Source organism: Mobula birostris, chromosome 19 (assembly GCF_030028105.1).
Source record: "Mobula birostris isolate sMobBir1 chromosome 19, sMobBir1.hap1, whole genome shotgun sequence".
Lineage (NCBI taxonomy): Eukaryota > Metazoa > Chordata > Chondrichthyes > Myliobatiformes > Myliobatidae > Mobula > Mobula birostris.
This window is the reverse complement of record NC_092388.1, coordinates 64138169-64154542: the sequence shown is the minus strand read 5'-3', so window position 1 is coordinate 64154542 and position 16374 is coordinate 64138169. Positions and strand designations below refer to the sequence as shown.

At 41.3% G+C, this 16374-nt stretch overlaps 1 protein-coding gene across 7 annotated transcripts in view; it reads left to right on the top strand.

The window, feature by feature from the left end:
• The first annotated feature begins 440 nt into the window (after positions 1-440).
• Positions 441-16374, top strand: part of LOC140212656 (zinc finger protein 40-like) — a 272216-nt gene continuing 256282 nt past the window's right edge. For 2 of the 7 annotated variants that reach the window (XM_072283746.1, XM_072283741.1), the window contains exons 1-2: positions 942-1322; positions 6403-6526. In XM_072283746.1, coding sequence (XP_072139847.1) covers positions 6475-6526 — 52 coding nt within the window. In that variant the 5' untranslated portion in view covers positions 942-1322; positions 6403-6474. Of the gene's footprint in view, positions 712-941; positions 1323-1472; positions 1551-3064; positions 3416-6402; positions 6527-9098; positions 9228-16374 lie in introns of those variants that run through there. The other 5 variants (XM_072283743.1, XM_072283744.1, XM_072283742.1 and 2 more) reach the window with 5 other exon arrangements.

Here is a 16374-nt window from a genome sequence, read left to right as displayed (position 1 = left end):
CTTTTTACATTTTTTTCTCTGCCTCTAAATGCTGTTCTTTGTAATTCATAATTTGACAATTCTAATCTGCAAATTGCAGGCCGTTTTATCACTGTATTAGTACTGATTAAGGATCATTGGCCTAAAAGGTTAACATTATTTCTCACCCCACTGATGCTGATTGCTTCCACTATTACTCTCTTGGTATTGGAAAGATAGCATTTGGAGCCTTTTTACAAATACATTGGAGCCTGTGTTCCCTCCAAAGAGCTTTGCTAGAGGTGTAAATTTGTGTGATATCTTGCTGTGTGATTTTTTTTGTCAAAATTATACTTTATCCATAAAAATATAATAGTATTCAAAGATGACAGTTCACAGTTCAATGTGAAATATTTATTTACGCAATTTGTTACATTACTTGAGATTTCCCAATTACTCAGTTAGTACATGGTGGCGGCTTGCTGCACACCTAAGACTAGCTGAGTCTTGGATTAGACGTGTTGTTATTGCTGATTATTAGACGAAATGGATATCCAAGTACCTTTATTGCAGTGATTCCAGTGAGAAAGTATCAGCGCAAATGTTGGTACAAATGGAACCTTAAAATGTTTGTCACCCTCGGAAGTTCAACAAGCAGGCGAAAAACTTCGGCTTGGTTTCACTCTTATCGGAAGCTGACGTGTAAACTGGAAAATTCAGAAACATTTGCACCGTTGAGTAAACAATTTGAAGGTAACACCCTTCAAACTAAAAAAAATACACGGCTAGTCTGTGCAAAAAAAAATACACACTCCCACCCTGCAAAAAATCGCTCTGTAATTTGAGTGTGTTCCCACAAATTAGGCCGGGACGGTGCCCTGAATTACGCCGAGGTCGGGCACCAACAGCAGGGACCCGGCCGCAATGTGTGGATCAGCTCGGGGTCCGTGCACTGCGGAAGGTCGCGACAGCCGCCGCCTGATTGCTTCCGGATCGAAGGCACTTGTAGGGCAACAACACCTTGACCAAGCGGCGAACGAGCACCGCCTCTATTGGCCGCTGGCCCAGGGAAGGGGGAGGCCAGGAGGTCGCCCCACCTTCCCCTCCAGCTTGCAGCGATGGGAACAAGCAGCGGGGCCTTCACGCCGCTGAGGCGGAGGGGGTTTGCAGAGCGCCGCCCACTGATTGAGGAAAGAGAGTTGGGGGTAAATGCCCGGGACTCTGAGTGCGGCGGTGGACGCTAGTTGTGGGGAGGGGGTGGTCCCCGAGCCATGGGAAAGCCCAATGTGTGTATGTATGTATGTGCGCGAAGGACACGACGTGACCTGACAGCGAGGAACCTCCGGGATATCCGTCACTCCGAGGTATGCGGGCGGGCCCTCCCGCGGGGGGAACTCGGGCGCCGGTCCCGTTCCCGACCAGCATGGGCTTTTCCTTTCGCTCACAACCCTCGAGTCTCGTGGCCCCCCTCGCGTCACCCTGCACGAGCCAGCCAGCCAGCGAGCGAGCGCGCGCGCGCGGGAGGCGTGGCGGGAGCTCCGCTGACGTCATGGGGCAGCCTGGCAGCAGCTGCGGCTCCGAGACAAGAGGAGGTGAGAGCGGAGAGAGAGAGAGGTGGGGAGGATGGGCTGGGCAGAGCCGGCAATCCGAGGCGGCGGCCCTCACAGGATTCCCCAGCAAGCACCCGTCCGTAATCTCGCCCCCTTCTTCCAGTGCGATCTCCCCCCCTTGCCTCACACACTATGCGATCGGCAGCGCTTCTTTGTGATGCTCCTCCTTCCTCTGATCCCCCTCCACAGTTTTATCCCCTGCCTCAGATCTCACCCTCCACTCTCTCTGATCCCCCTATAACTTCATATCCATTTCCCCTTTTTATAACCCTCTCTCTGATTCTCCTTATCCTCTACCTCCTTCCATCTGATCATACCCTCTATCCCCGCCCTTTATTGCCCCCCCGAGCTCTCCCTGTGATTCCCCCGTCTCTCATTTTCTCTGTCCTCCTTCTGTTTCCCTCTCTAGTTTTATCCCCTTTCTCTGATCACACCATTTACTCTTTCTGATCTCTCATAAACCCCTCTGATACCCGTTTCCCACTTCTATAACCCTCCTCTGGTTTGTCTTTGTCACCTTCTGTCTCCCTCCCTCTGACCATACCCTCCACACTCTCTATCCCCTCTGGTTTCCCTTCCCACCCTGTATTACCCTCTGAACCTTCTATACAACCCTCCCTGTGATTCCTTCCTCTTATCCCCTTTCCACTGATTCGCTCCTGCCATTTCTACCCTCTGATTCTACCTTCTTGCCCTCTATGCCCCACCACTGTTCTTCTCTCTGACATCTCATCGCTGATCTCTGTCCTTACACTCTATCCCCCATTCCTGCCCTGTGAACATGCTTTATTCTCAACCTTTGATCCCCCCCACACCTCCCTCTCCCTCTGTTCTCCCTCCCACCAATCCCTCTCTTTCTGATTCCCCCCTCCCTGCCATTAATACCCCTGCCTTGAAGCTCAACTGAGCTTCCTTCCTTGCCACACTGTGGACCCACCTCCCTGCCCTCTATTTCCCCACTTCCTGCCTTGTTACCCCTAGTTCCCATATTCAAACTCCTGTCATATTATCCCCATTTGATTTCCCCTCTGTCCTAACCCCCTCCACCTTATTCCCCCGCTGTCTACCCCACTTTCCTCTGATTTTCCCCTCTGCCTTCTGTACCCCTTCCACTGATATTCCCTCCCTGCCAACTACTTTCCTCGAAACTCCCTTCCTCACCCCCTGAACCCCCTCTGATTTCCCCCTCCCTGCACTTCATTCACCTGGTTGCCCCCTCCATAATCTCTATTCACATTTTTTCCCTTGCCCCTCATCTGAAATCCCTCCCTGTGATTCCTACCACCCTACCTCAATCCCTTCTCTGTTTGATTCCTCAATCCCCTCTCCCTTTGATTCCCTCAATACCCTCTCCCTCTGATTTTCCCCACCTTTCTCTCAATTCCCTCACCCTTTGATTCCCTCTCCTCCTGTCTGATTCTGCCGCCCTTTGATTCCCCCACCCTATCCCCTCTCCCCATTATTTATCTTCCCTCTCTGCCCTCCAACTGATCCCCTTTGTGTCCCAGCCCCTTCCCTGACCTCTATCCCAGTCCAATCCACCTTCCTGCCTGCTCCAGATTCCCCTCTGAGCTCCCTCTCTGATACTTTCCCCCACCCTCTTTCCCCCATCAGATTCCCTACTACCCTCTCCCTTCTCATTTCCCCCCCACCCTTTGGTGCCCCAAGCTCTCTGATAACATCTTCCCCACTCTCAAATCTCTCTTCCTCCCTTGCAAGTGACCACCTTTGCTGCACCTGTGATTTGTCCCTAGCTCTGCTTATGTCCCATTGCCCATCTGTCTGTGAATCCCTAAGCATCTCCCCTTTGTCAAATCCCTTCTGCTATCTTGTTGGAGAGTGTTATGGTAAGGTATCACCTCTTGAATAATTCCAAGGCTTTTGATATTTTCTCCCATTGTTCATTCTCTCCACAATGTTCACCCTGCCCTGTCCTGTGTGAATGAAACTCTAAACACTGCATGTTTCTTCACTGTTGGGGGAGGTTGTTGTGTCTGAATGTTCTAGAGGTCTGGAGGTCACCATGATATGTGAAGAGATGTATCTAATTCATTTGTTCATAAGTGGGTCCTTGTTGAAGAGACAACAATTTTAACAGCAATTTCAGCACTCTCCCTTTCTGACCCCCTTCATTTTGATTTCCATTTAGTATCCTTGGGACCATTGATTCTGTTGTGAAGACTCGAGTTAAATCTGCTAGCAAATAACATTTATCTCCTCAGAAGGTTCACATACAATTCCTGAGACTTGTGCAGAAAAATTTAAGGTGGTCATCTGGTATGTTACTGAGGAAATGCAACGTAGCCAGAGATTGCTGCTTTCTGATGAGATATCAAAGCAAAGTCCTATCTAGTGTTTTGGATGGTTGTGAAAGATCCCTTAGCATTGTTTCGAAAGTAGCATGTCTGCCCTGGCCCTCACATCATTCTGGTTGCATTACACTACTCTTAATGGGAGCTTACAATGCTCAAGAAAGATGCTTAGTTTTATGCAGTATATCATTGGCTGTTCCATGCTTCAGTAGTTTCTATGGTCGTGAAATGTGTGATGTGAATGCACATTGTTTTCTTATTGTGAGACAGATAGTAGCAATGCCTAATGTTTTTTTGCATCATGCCATTCTTTGAAATAGATGGGGTGGGAGTTTGTGTTTGGAAATAAAAGAATGATTGAGGTTCGGAAAAAAATGTGGTTAGGATTAAAGATTAGCTTTATTTCTCACATGTACTGTACATCTGAACATCAAAACATGCAGTGAAATGCATCATTTTGTAGCAATGACCAATACAGTAGAAGGATGTGCTGGGGGCAGTCCGCAAATGCTTACAGCACCAATTTACTAACCCTTAGTAATCTGTATGTCTTGATAATGTGGGAGAAACTGGAGTGGCCAGAGGAAACCCCTGCAGTCACGGGGAGAACATATAAATTCTTTAACGACAATAGCGGGAATTGAATCCTGATGGCTGGCGCTGTAAAGTTAACGCTAACTGCTTTGCTGCATTGCTGCCTCATTGTTCGTTGTTAGGTATGTGATACAGACACGTACCCTTGGTGATGAAGTTCATCAGTGATCTTAGGACTTTATTGTGCCTCTAAGAAGAAAACATTGCAATAAAATTTTACTTTTTTTTGCTTTCCTTTGGAACAGAGGAAGATGAGGGCAGATTTGATTGGGGATATAAAACCAATGAGATGCAAGACAGGAATTGACTTAGTCCCCTTGGCAGGGATAAGTACATTTCATTTAGTTAGTACAAGGATTAGACAGGAGTTGAAGAAACAGTTTTTCCACTGAAAAGGTTCTTAAGGCCTGGAACCCACTGAAAACTGATGGAAGTAGAAATTCAAGATAAGGACTTGAACTACAACTTACCAGACTAAGAACTGAGAACTGGACCGCAGAAGCAATCTTAGTAGCTTAGTCTGGCTGGTGCGGCCCAAAATACCCTTCTTCTCATAGAATCATAGTATTATTGTCAGACAACATGGACACAATATCTTACACCCACCATGTCCATGCTGATCATCAAGTACACATCGGTATTAATCTTCTGCACGTATACTTGTACTCAGCTTGATTGAATATAGGATTCTTACAGATATAACTGAATTCCCAGTGGCTCTTCAATCACAGTAGGGTGTGTCAGTGCCTTGATAGTTTAAACATTATCTCGCTCTCCAGAGTTACACAAATTTCATTTTGTGCTGCTTTCCAGTAAATATGCTCCATCTGAGACTTGCTCCCAATTAAAGCTGTGCCCCCAATTTCTGATTCCACATCCTAGTCTTGTGTAAGGCCTAGAGTCCAAGCTGAAATTCAGAAGTCCACCTTTTATTTCAATAACATAATCTTTATCTGAACTTCCTACTCTTGATTAGCAAGAGAGTCAGATATGTGCCTTAATGATTAGTCTAGAATTGAAAGAAATGTCACTTCACTTACACTGGATATTTAGATGTTCAGTCTTCAAATTGCTTCACTTCCAACAAATTACTTTTGAAGTGTAGTTGATTTTAACTTGTGCAAAAATTCTTCACTTAGTTGTTGAATAAGGACATTATATTGAAACAGTTTCAACTGAAACTGTTGAACTGTTGAAAATTGAAACTTTTTCAGTTGTGTGGTTGGGTGCATAAGAATGATAGTATTGAATATTCATGAATAGATTTGGAGTGGGATGAGGAAGAAAAACATTTTTTTACATGTATAATTTGTACTAGTATGAAGGAAGATCTGTGATTTCAAACATTGTTTTGTTATTTAACATATTAGAAGTATTTAAAGATTTCATTTGAATTACTCTAACATGCACTCCCTCATGGTCATTGTAAATTGTTTTCCCCATCTTTCCAAAAAAAAAAGACACAGATTTAAAGTCCATTTTTTTGTAATTGGAGGTGTAATGCAGGAATTGGTTAGTGTTGCAGGATGCTGGGTGGCAAGGTAGTGTAGTGGTTAGCACAATGCTTTACATTACAGGCGACCTGGGTTAATTCCCGCCACTGTCTGTAAGGAGTTTTAATGTTCTCCCTGAGTTTCTTCTGGGTGCTCCGGTTTCCTCCCACAGTCTAAAGACGTGCGGGTTGGTAGGTTAATTGGTCATTGCCCCTTGATTAGGCTAGTGTTTATATCAGGGGATTGCTGGGTGGAGCCTATTCTGCGCTGTATCTCAATAAATAAATACTGAAGAATTCAGGCAACATCTTTGCACAGGAAACTATAGATTCCAGAATGGTGTTGTACCTCCACATATACGGTCTGACTTGAGTATTTTCATTCATAGTTTTGGCTCTTTTTATATAACTTGCAATTTTTTCTTCTTTCTTGTAGTTGTTTTGATGGTGTTTGGTCGGTACCTGGCGGACTCTCCGCCATCTCTGTCTCTCTCTGACCTTCTCTTGGATGAGGCTGAACATGCCACGGCGGAAACAGGTTAATCCTAAACCTCTGAGAGGTAAGAACTTTTGAGATTTTAAATAATTTTAAATCTGGGGCTCCCTGAGTTACGAATGATCTGATTTACAGAAATCTGTCTTTACACAAATTGTCTCAAACATTTTAAAGCATTTTTAAGTTAGCTATAATAATAGTGTTTCATGGTGTTCATTAATGACAGGATATAGCATACTGTGTATTCTATTAGTCAAATTATGGATAGTATTATGGTAATTATTCAATGAAAAGAAAGAATTGTGGAGTGATATGGTATAGAAAATGGTTGTTTCTGCCTTACAGAGAAATCATCCTGCATGTAGTTCTCAGTGATGGAACTTTTGCATAACCTGAGGATTGCCTGCAGATAATTTTGGTTAGATTTCTGATTTTCAACATATAGGCAACAATATTGAGTCCATCAACTTGAATCTGATCCCACTGTTTTTCTTGACTTCCAGCTATTACTTAAAAACAAAAATCATGTGCTGTAAAATTTGTCCTGATTGATTTCCAAAAATGTATGCAGATATTTGAAAGGAATTGCGGGGTTACCACATAGGGATGTGCATCAACATGTGTCAAGAGTCTGGGTAAACAGATGATGACATCAATCAGCATTTAAGTTTGATGTGACCATGATAGTGCTGGATTGGAGATCAATTATGTAAATATTAGGTATGGCATTCTGAATGATTCATTGCAGATAATATTTGCACTTACTTGCAGCATGAGTTTTTGGAGGTGATGGTGAATCATTTTGAGCTGGCTTCTGATGGCCAGTGGAATCAGTGAAGAGTTGGGGGTTTGAATTTGTTCAATATGGTCCATCAAATATGGGATTAAGAATTAAGAGCCACAGAGTTAAGGGTGCTGATTGATCACAGATTGGAATAGGTGGTTTGTCAGTTGGACATGCAATTGGGAGCACTAAAGACAATAAGGGGTCGTGGGTGCAAATGAAAGATGTTTAAAGGAGAACCCAACAGGAAAGGGATGGACATGAGTTCCACAGTCGTTGATCAAACAGGTTGTGACTTTCTTAAGCAGTTCCAAAGCAGACTTCAGTTCTCCAATTAAAGGAGTGAAATATTGAAGTATGATCTTAGACTGAGCCTGTGCCATAGGTGGGCCATGAGAATTTTACACAAGTGATGTCACAGTTATATTTAAATTTGTCAATAAAGAATGCATGACAATTATCAGCACAGCAGTCAATTTGTTAATCAGTATTTTTCTGGTTGTTTTAAAAATTATTTCTGGGATATGACTGTTACTATCAAGACCAGTATTTATAAACCATCTTCTCAGATGGATGTGTAAAGCTGTCTTGAACCCCTGCCCTCGTGCTAGTTTCAGGGTGGGGTATTTCATGATTATTTTCAGGTACAAAGATGTGTTTCAAGTTGGTATAACACATGACTTGGAAGTGATGGTGGCTGCGTCTATCTAACCGTCAATTGACAGGGTTTTAGATATTTCATGTATTACACAATATCAGTTTGAATTTTTATCTCTGGTGCATGGTCTTTTGAGTAAAATTAATCAATACTTAAACAGTTTCCCAAAACAATGAGGAGCACCATTGTTCCAGATAACTCCTCATGAAAATACTGCCACCATCAAGTTACAGTTTAGTTCAGTAAAACAGTGTGGTTTTAATTTCCAAAGCAACAAACTTTTCATAAGAGCTCATGGTGAGTCAGAGAATAGACTATCTTGAAACTACGATCATTATCAACAGTCCAATGATATAGAGTTACAGGAAGGATTGTGCTTACTGGAAATTGATTCTAGTTACAGGCCTTGGAGATGGTGATACTGAAATCATAGTTCTTACCTTATGACCTTATTATTTCTCCCTCGGCTGTGATTGAATGAATGAACTCATGAAGAAATGCTTAGTTTGTGAGCCCAGGGCTTGGCATGTTATATACTTCAGATGAAATCATGGCTTAGTTTGATTACATAATTTGCATAATGCTTCTCTGACAGGTTTTTGACCATAGAGTGAACACTAGATCTTTCCCTTCTTGGATATACATGATGAAGCCAGCTATTGTTCTTATGGAATCCTAGATGTGACACAGACTGAAGCAAGTTGCTTTCTCCTCACTTGTTTCTCTGTGCGGGAGTGAGGTGTATTTTGTATTTTTTTTAAGCATGATTTGTTAATTTGTATGAGCTGTTTTCTTCCAGCCATTGTTTCTCATGCAATTCCTTCACTGGTTTATGCAGAATATTTTTCTGTCTAAATCCAGAAGCTTATTTCGAGTGCAGTTTTTGTGAAATGCAAACACAAAATTTACTTCCTATTTAATGCATTAAAAAAAAGCTGTGGTATGAATTGTCTGTGTTTTGGCAGAAGTTATTATGTGGGTTGGGTTTGTTCTCTCGGGCTGCACCTTTCTGTGCAAAGTGGTTGGTTAAGTCCTCTCATATAAGCGGGAAGTGGTCTCCCTGGTTTCGAAACTAGTCATTGGATTACGTTTAGGTACTTTCCAGATATTGTGTAATGTTGCTTGTGGCAGCCAATGTGAGATCTGTATCCTCAGTGACAGCTGTTCCTGCTGTGAAACTCTGGGTGTAGTAGGAAGAGTGCAATCCTTTTGAGTTCTTACGTACTTACTATTGATTGCTGGCAGAAACAATATTAACTTTACTTGCGATTTAGTGTGAGGATTGTTTTTAAGTGTGGTCACATTTAAGCCCCATGTATTGTGGTAAGTAGTAAGAGTTTTTACTCGAGCATTTGCTGTCTTCTTCAGTTTAGAGGACTTTAAATGCTACTGGTGTGTTTCTTTGTTACATTGAGAAGAATTATGACATAAAAATGCTGGAACTCCATTCCAGGAAAACACTGTTTTTCTGTCTTATTCAATTTTTAAAATACATTTACTGATATTCAGGTATGTGGCATTACACTACCTCTTAGAAAATATTAATATTCTGATGCATGTGATTATTGGATATTTTGACTATTTTTTAATCTTTTTTGTGTTGGCTAATTGGAAGATACTTCAAGTATGCAGTATATGCTTGATTTTACTAGTGAACTGCTTGCCTTTTAGGGGTGTTATCAACAAGGAGTGATATGCAAAGTACAGTATGCCACAGGAACTTTGTGGTGCATAGAAGACTTTTAACTTATGGTTGATTTTTATGTTATCGCACAGTGTTCACTCTTAATTGCTTGCTGTCTGAATCTCTCTGTCTCTTTATCTCTCCCATCTGTCTCTTTTCCTTTGCTACCCCTCTCTCTCTTTTCTTTGACATTTTCTTCTTTCTCCACTCCAATTTCTTTCAGTCCTTATATCCAATTTTTAGAATATGAAACAAAACTCATTATAGCTAACTTAACTAATAGTTGACCTATTTTACTTTGGTGGGGGGAAATGGACATCCCCCCACTTTGCTCCTGGGAAATTATGGTATCTCTTTAGTCCTGCAAACTTGTTGCGGTTCTGGTCTTGACCTTCAAATTAGTTGTTGATATTTCCTAGTCTCCAGCTTGGTTCTTCTATTGTGTACTGGAAATGGGGTTAGTTTTGGAATGTAGTGCTGAGGTATAAGATCAATTGTGATGCTGTTGAGCAGCAGAACAAGTTGAATAACTGATCTCTTATCTCTGTGTTATTGCTTAAGTACACCGTCATATATTTTCCAATTCCCCAATCAGCCAACTATCTGCTTCTAGCGACTCCCGATATAAACATTTAATCCATCTTACAGAAGTAACCTGCTCAAAGGTGCTTACTTTTATTGTGCTCGTTTGGGAGACCAGTGCTAAGAAGTTAAAAACTCAGCTTAGTCTAGACGTGTGCAATGTGATTGGTGGAAAGACCAAGCAAAGCAGTGGAGCGTTGTGCAGAAGTAACAGCTTGAGGAAGTGTTCTAGAATCAGCATGAAACACTCCAAGCCAAGCAGAAGGGGAAAGGGTAAAGAGCATCACACCGGAGAATGGTATGTCTGCATCAGATGTCAATCTATACCTTTTGATGTGGGCCACTGTGATCACGTGGCCCACGTCAACTGTTGTTCTAACAAGGAAAGACACTTTCAACTTTACAAGCTCAACCTCATGAAAAAGCTTTCTAGCCTATTGTTGCATACTCATTGAGTTTTTTAGTTTTAATTTTAATCAAGCGATTTTCATCAGCATCTATTTAGTTCATTATGATCAACTAGCGACAGGAAATTTACAAGATTTCACTAACACCTTCAACCAGTAATATCAGTTAAGTTCTTTTAGTTTCTTTGACTAACCTTTTAAACATTGTACAAGTCATTTTCACAGCTTATATTTTATTATTTTTTTATGGAGATGCAGCGTGCAGTTGGCCCTTCTGGCCCTTCGAGCTGCGTGCGCTACCCAGCAATCCCCCAATTTAATTCTGGCTTACTCACTGGATAATTTTCACTGACCAATTAGTTTACCAATCGGTAGGTCTTTGGACTGTGTTAGGAAACAGGAACACCTGGAGGAAACCCACAAACTCCTTACAGGCAGTGGCAGGATTTGAACCTAGATCGCCTGTACTATAAAGTCTTGTGCAGGGTTACCATGCTGTGTGGAAGAGGAACGTATATTCTGCAGGGTCTGTTATTTCTGCCTTTTTGGGTAATGCTCTTGTGAAGAAACTTGATGCTTTTGCTACATAGAAAACACTATATAAATGGAGATTGTTGTTGTGAGTCCCAGTGATTTGCTGATGGGTGAAGAGTGATGTATATGAGGGTTAGACCTATATTCTCAGAAATATTTATTTTACATCACTGATTCTCACAGATCATCGTTTTTGGATTTACCCAGCAGGTAACTGGGCAAATAATTTTGCTATCACTCACATGTCCTTGCTCAGTGGAGAGGTCCTCCATTTGTTCACCAGGTACACCAGTGATTTCCTGGCTACAGTTTGCACCTGAACTCTGCATTCCATGAATAGATAAAAGTTTAATGCAGACCAATTTTGAGATTATATGCAGCCACTTGTTTACTACAGATTATTTTTCTCTCTGAGTTGATGATTTTCCAGATGTAAAGTTAGCTGATGTAGTTTTGTTCATCCAGATCTGATTTCCTGATTTACTTTTTTGCTATACAGAATTCTGCAGATGATAAGTATAGAATCAGTACCCAGCTCAATTGGTCCGTATTAGGTCTTGTGTTTCATTCAAGTTTCCTTCAACACTTTTTTCTTTAACTCAGTTAAACTACTTCTTTTGTAGCAAAAGCCACACTGCTAGTGGAACTAAGTGGGTGAAGCTGCATATGTGGAGGCAAAGGGATTGTTGACCTTTCAAGTTGGGTCTGTTTACCTCCACAGATGTTGCATGACCTGTTGAGTTCCTCTAGCAGATTTAATGCATCCACAGCCTCTAGGGGTCTTCATTCTTCCGTTTAAACACAGTATCTCACTTCTCCTAAATGCACCTGTCCCATCTGTTGCAACTACTTCTGCTGGTGAATTCCATAATAGGTATAAGGCTGATGTCTTCTTCTTCAGAACGTAGATTATTTCAAATACTTCTTTGGGGATACTTGTGTGGGGACTTTGTGTATTATCCCTATAATGTAAATTTTATATGCCTTCTATCTGATTTCCATAAAAATATCTGAGGTCTAGGGAAACTAGTTAATTTTATTTACCCGAGTAATGACCAAGTGTGTGTTGTGCTCTGCATATAATGCAAATGCTACCATTTTAGCTGGGATATTTGCAGGCTAGAAGATGTTATTGATGAGATCCTATCAATGTAAGATCATTGTACAAATATGAAATGTATTTATGTTTGTTCTTTAATAAACTTCTTACATACTGATTCTGGAATTGAAACAAATATGAAGTGTCTCAGACTTCTGAACCTCATCTGAACTCAGTCCTGATGAAAGGTCTCAGCCTGAAATGTCAGCTGCTTATTTACCTCCATAACTGCTGCCTGACTTGTTGATTCCTCCAGCATTTTGTTTATATTGCTCTGGGTTTCCAGCATCTGCAGCATTTCTTGTGTGACATCTGAACCCTATTGAGTTCTGAAATGTTTGTCCATATACAGTGCCTCAAAAAGTATACAGCCCCCAATGTGATGGAGCAAGATTTGCCCATTCCTCCTTACAGTATTAAATTTATGCCACACCTACCACTAAAAAAGCACTAAGCAGTACATGTGGCAGAAATCTAATACTGTGCATATGCTAGGTAATAGCTCTACTGTAAAGTATGGTGGAGGTAGCATCATGCTATGGGGATTCTTTTCTATAGCAGGGATTGGAAATCTGATCAGGGTTGTTGGAAAGATAAATGCTGCTAAATATAAAGAGGTCCTGGATTAAAAACTGCTAGCCTGTGCAAGAAATCTTAAACTTGGGAGGAAATTCGTTGTTCAGTAGGACAATGGCCTAAACCACACTGTTAGAGCAAGAATGGAGTAGCTTCAAATGAAGAAAATTGATATCCTTAAGTGGTCAGTCAAAATGCTGACCTTAACCCAATTGAATGTCTCTGGGAAGACCTCGAGATTGCTGTCCACCATTGCTCCCCAGCAAACCTGGCGCAGCTTGAGCAATTTTGTAAGGAGGAATGGTCAAATCCTCTGTTTGTAGTACCTGTGAGATGTGGTTCAGCTAAGTACTGAGCAAAGGGGGCTGAATACTTTGGAACTGCTATGTTTCAGTTTGTGAATTTTTAGTTTTCCATGATTTATAATTTTCCGTTTTTTAGGCTCTACTATGAAAAAAGGAGCATATAATTCACAAATAAAAGTTCTCAATAAAATTGATCAAAATACCTGGTTGCGATATTCATTTATGTCAACAAAGGGTTGGGGCTGAATACTATTCCAAGGCACTGTATGATTCTATGATAGCTTTGATACATGGGTTTGCTATCCTGCAATCTTGAAGGCTGAAGGATTTAAACAAACAGATAAACATTAAAACTTTTGAAATTAGAATGTGTAAGTAGAGTGCTTTATAGCAATTGCCAACCTTTTGTAATGACACTAAATTGAGTGGAAAACCAAATTGTGCAGAAGATACAGAGAGTGTGCAGGAAGAGATAGATAGATTAAGTGAGTGGGCAAAGGTTTGGCAGATGGAGTACAATGTTTGTAAATGTGAGGTCACCCACTTTAGAAGGAAAAATGGAAGATCAGATTAGTATTTAAATGGTAAAAGATTGCAGCATGCTGCTATGCAGAAGGACTTGGGAGTGCTTGTGCATGAATCGCAAAAGGTTAGTTTGCAGGTGCAGCAGGCTATCAAGAAGGCAAATGGAATGTTGACCTTCATTGCTAGAGGGAATGAATTTAAGAGCAGGAAGGTTATGCTGTAACTACATAGGGTAATGGTGAGGCTGCATCTGGAGTACTGCATGTAGTTCTGGTCTTACTTTAAGGCTTTGGAGGTGGTGCAGAGGAGGTTCACCAGGTTGATTCCAGAGATGAAGAGGTTAGACTGTGAGAAGAGATTGAGTCATCTGGGACTTTACTCATTGGAATTCAGAAAGGTGAGAGGAGATCTTACAGGAACATATAAAATTATGAAAGGGATAAATAAGATAGAGGCAGGAAAGTTGTTTCCACTGGTAGATGAAACTAGAACTAGAGGGCATAGCCTCAAGGTTTGGGGGGGGGGGGTAAATTTAGGATGGAGGTGAGGAGGAACTACTTTTCCAAGAGAGTGGTGAACCTGTGGAATTCTCTGCTCAATAAGAAGGTTGGATAGATTTTGGCATTTTAGGAGAATTAAGAGTTATGGGAAAAAGGTAGGTCGATGGAGATGAGTCCATGGTCAGATCAACCATGACCTTATTGAATGGCAGAGGAGCCTCAGTGGGCCAGATGGCCTACTCCTGCTCCTATTTCTTAAGTAATGGTAAGTGATATCCATGGTTGAGCAGGGAGTCTGGTGTAGATTTGTCTGGTGGATTCAATGGAGAGATGCACCTGGATTATTTAGCAGGATAAGTTGCACCACAATCCTAACCACTAAAAATACCAAAGGAAAAGGGCTGGGCCCTTTCATCCCTTGAGCTTGTTTGTCATAGTTGGTTGTGACTATAATTTATACTCAGTGCCATATAACTATTTCTCCCAGTTATTTAACCCCTGGTATCGTTCTAATAATTTTATATTGTTCTCCTTCCAAGACCAGTATATCCTTCCTATGCTTCTGTGCCCAAAATTGCTCAACCTACTGTCTATGCTGTGTAAAGGAACATCACATAATTGTAACTTTGATCCATTTATAAAAATGAAGCATTCTTTTGTCTTTTTTTTTACTACTTTCTGTATCCATGACTTTAACTGTCCATTCCACTCACATGCTGTTCTTTTAGTCTCTGCCCTTTACACTGTTCAAATGAGGATCATGAGATTCAATGCCATATAATGAATTGACTTTATTTCTTACATATTTCACATACATGAGGAGTAAAAATCTATATGCTACTTCTCTGAGTGTGCAATGTGTAATTATAGTTTGGGTATTGAATTCTAGCACTTCAAAGGATTTTTTTTCTCTGAATGTATCAGCTGTCCACCTGTGTTATTGCCTCAGCTTGTTTCAAAATTGACCTTTTTAAAACATTTTTTCTTTGCGAATAGAGGACATGCCCAGTCTGACCTGCCAGTCATGTTTCTTGCTCTGCATTTTGTAACTCCACATTCTTGTGTCTATGTTTCTAATCTCTGACTGCTCCCATCTAAGAGATTCTGCAGATGCTGGGAATCCAGAGCAGCTGGAGGAAAGCAGCACATCCCGCAGCATCTAAGGCCATGAATAAATAGTCAACGTTTGAGGCCAAGACCCTTCATCAGGATGAAAAGGAAGGGAGAAGATAAAAAAGGTGGGAAAAGGGGAAGGAGCTAGAAGGTGATAGGTGAAGCCAGGTGGGTGGGAAAGATAAAGGGTTGGAGAAGAAGGAATCTGATAGCACAGAGAGTGGACCATAGGAGAAAAGAGAGAAGGAAGGGCACCAGGAGGAGGTGATAGACAGGTGAGGAGAAAAGATAAGAAGCCAGAATGAAGAATAGAAGAAGAACGAAGGGGAAGGGGAAAAGAAAAAGAAATTACCGGAAGGAGAAAGCAATATTCATGCCATCCAGTTGGAGACTACCTAGACAGAATGTGAAATGTTGCTTCCCCATCCTGAGAGAGGCCTCATTGTGGCTGAAGAGGAGGATATGGACCGACATGTCTGAACAGGAATGGGGATAGGAATTAAAATGGTTGGCCACTGGGAACTATTTACAGCTTTTCTCCATTATCACCTTAGCTTTACACAGTCAGATATATCTTCCTTGCCCTCACTTCCCTCAGCTTAGCAAGCTTCATTTATCTCCTCAGTTCTGATGAAATGTCTTTGGCCTGAAATTTTAACTTTGTTTCACCAGGACTGTGCCTGGGTTGGATATCTCTCAATCCAGGAAAAAGATTGGATGGGCCAGGCGTGTCTTCACTGGAACAAAGTTGTTATACTTGTTTTCTGTATGTACCATGGAACTGTTAGAATCTATGAGATTTGGCCTGACTTGCTGAGTATTTTTTTCATGTTTTGTTTTATTTTGAATTTCAGACATCTGCAGTTCTTTCTATTTTCATGCTGTGGCTTTTGTTTAGCATGTATGTAATTCTGTGTTGAAAGTCCAATAATTTGGTACCTCATTTTAAGGTAAAACTCATTCTACTTCTGTCATGTTCTTCTCAACCGCTAGATAAGCCTGGATTGGTCTCCTGGCAACATGGTAATACTAGATTGAAGAATATGTAGGGTTGTGAAGTTACAGCTTCAAGAAACATAAGCTTCAAAATAGTTAGGAAGTTGTTAACATGACAAATTAATAAAATTAATACTTTTGCAATAAAA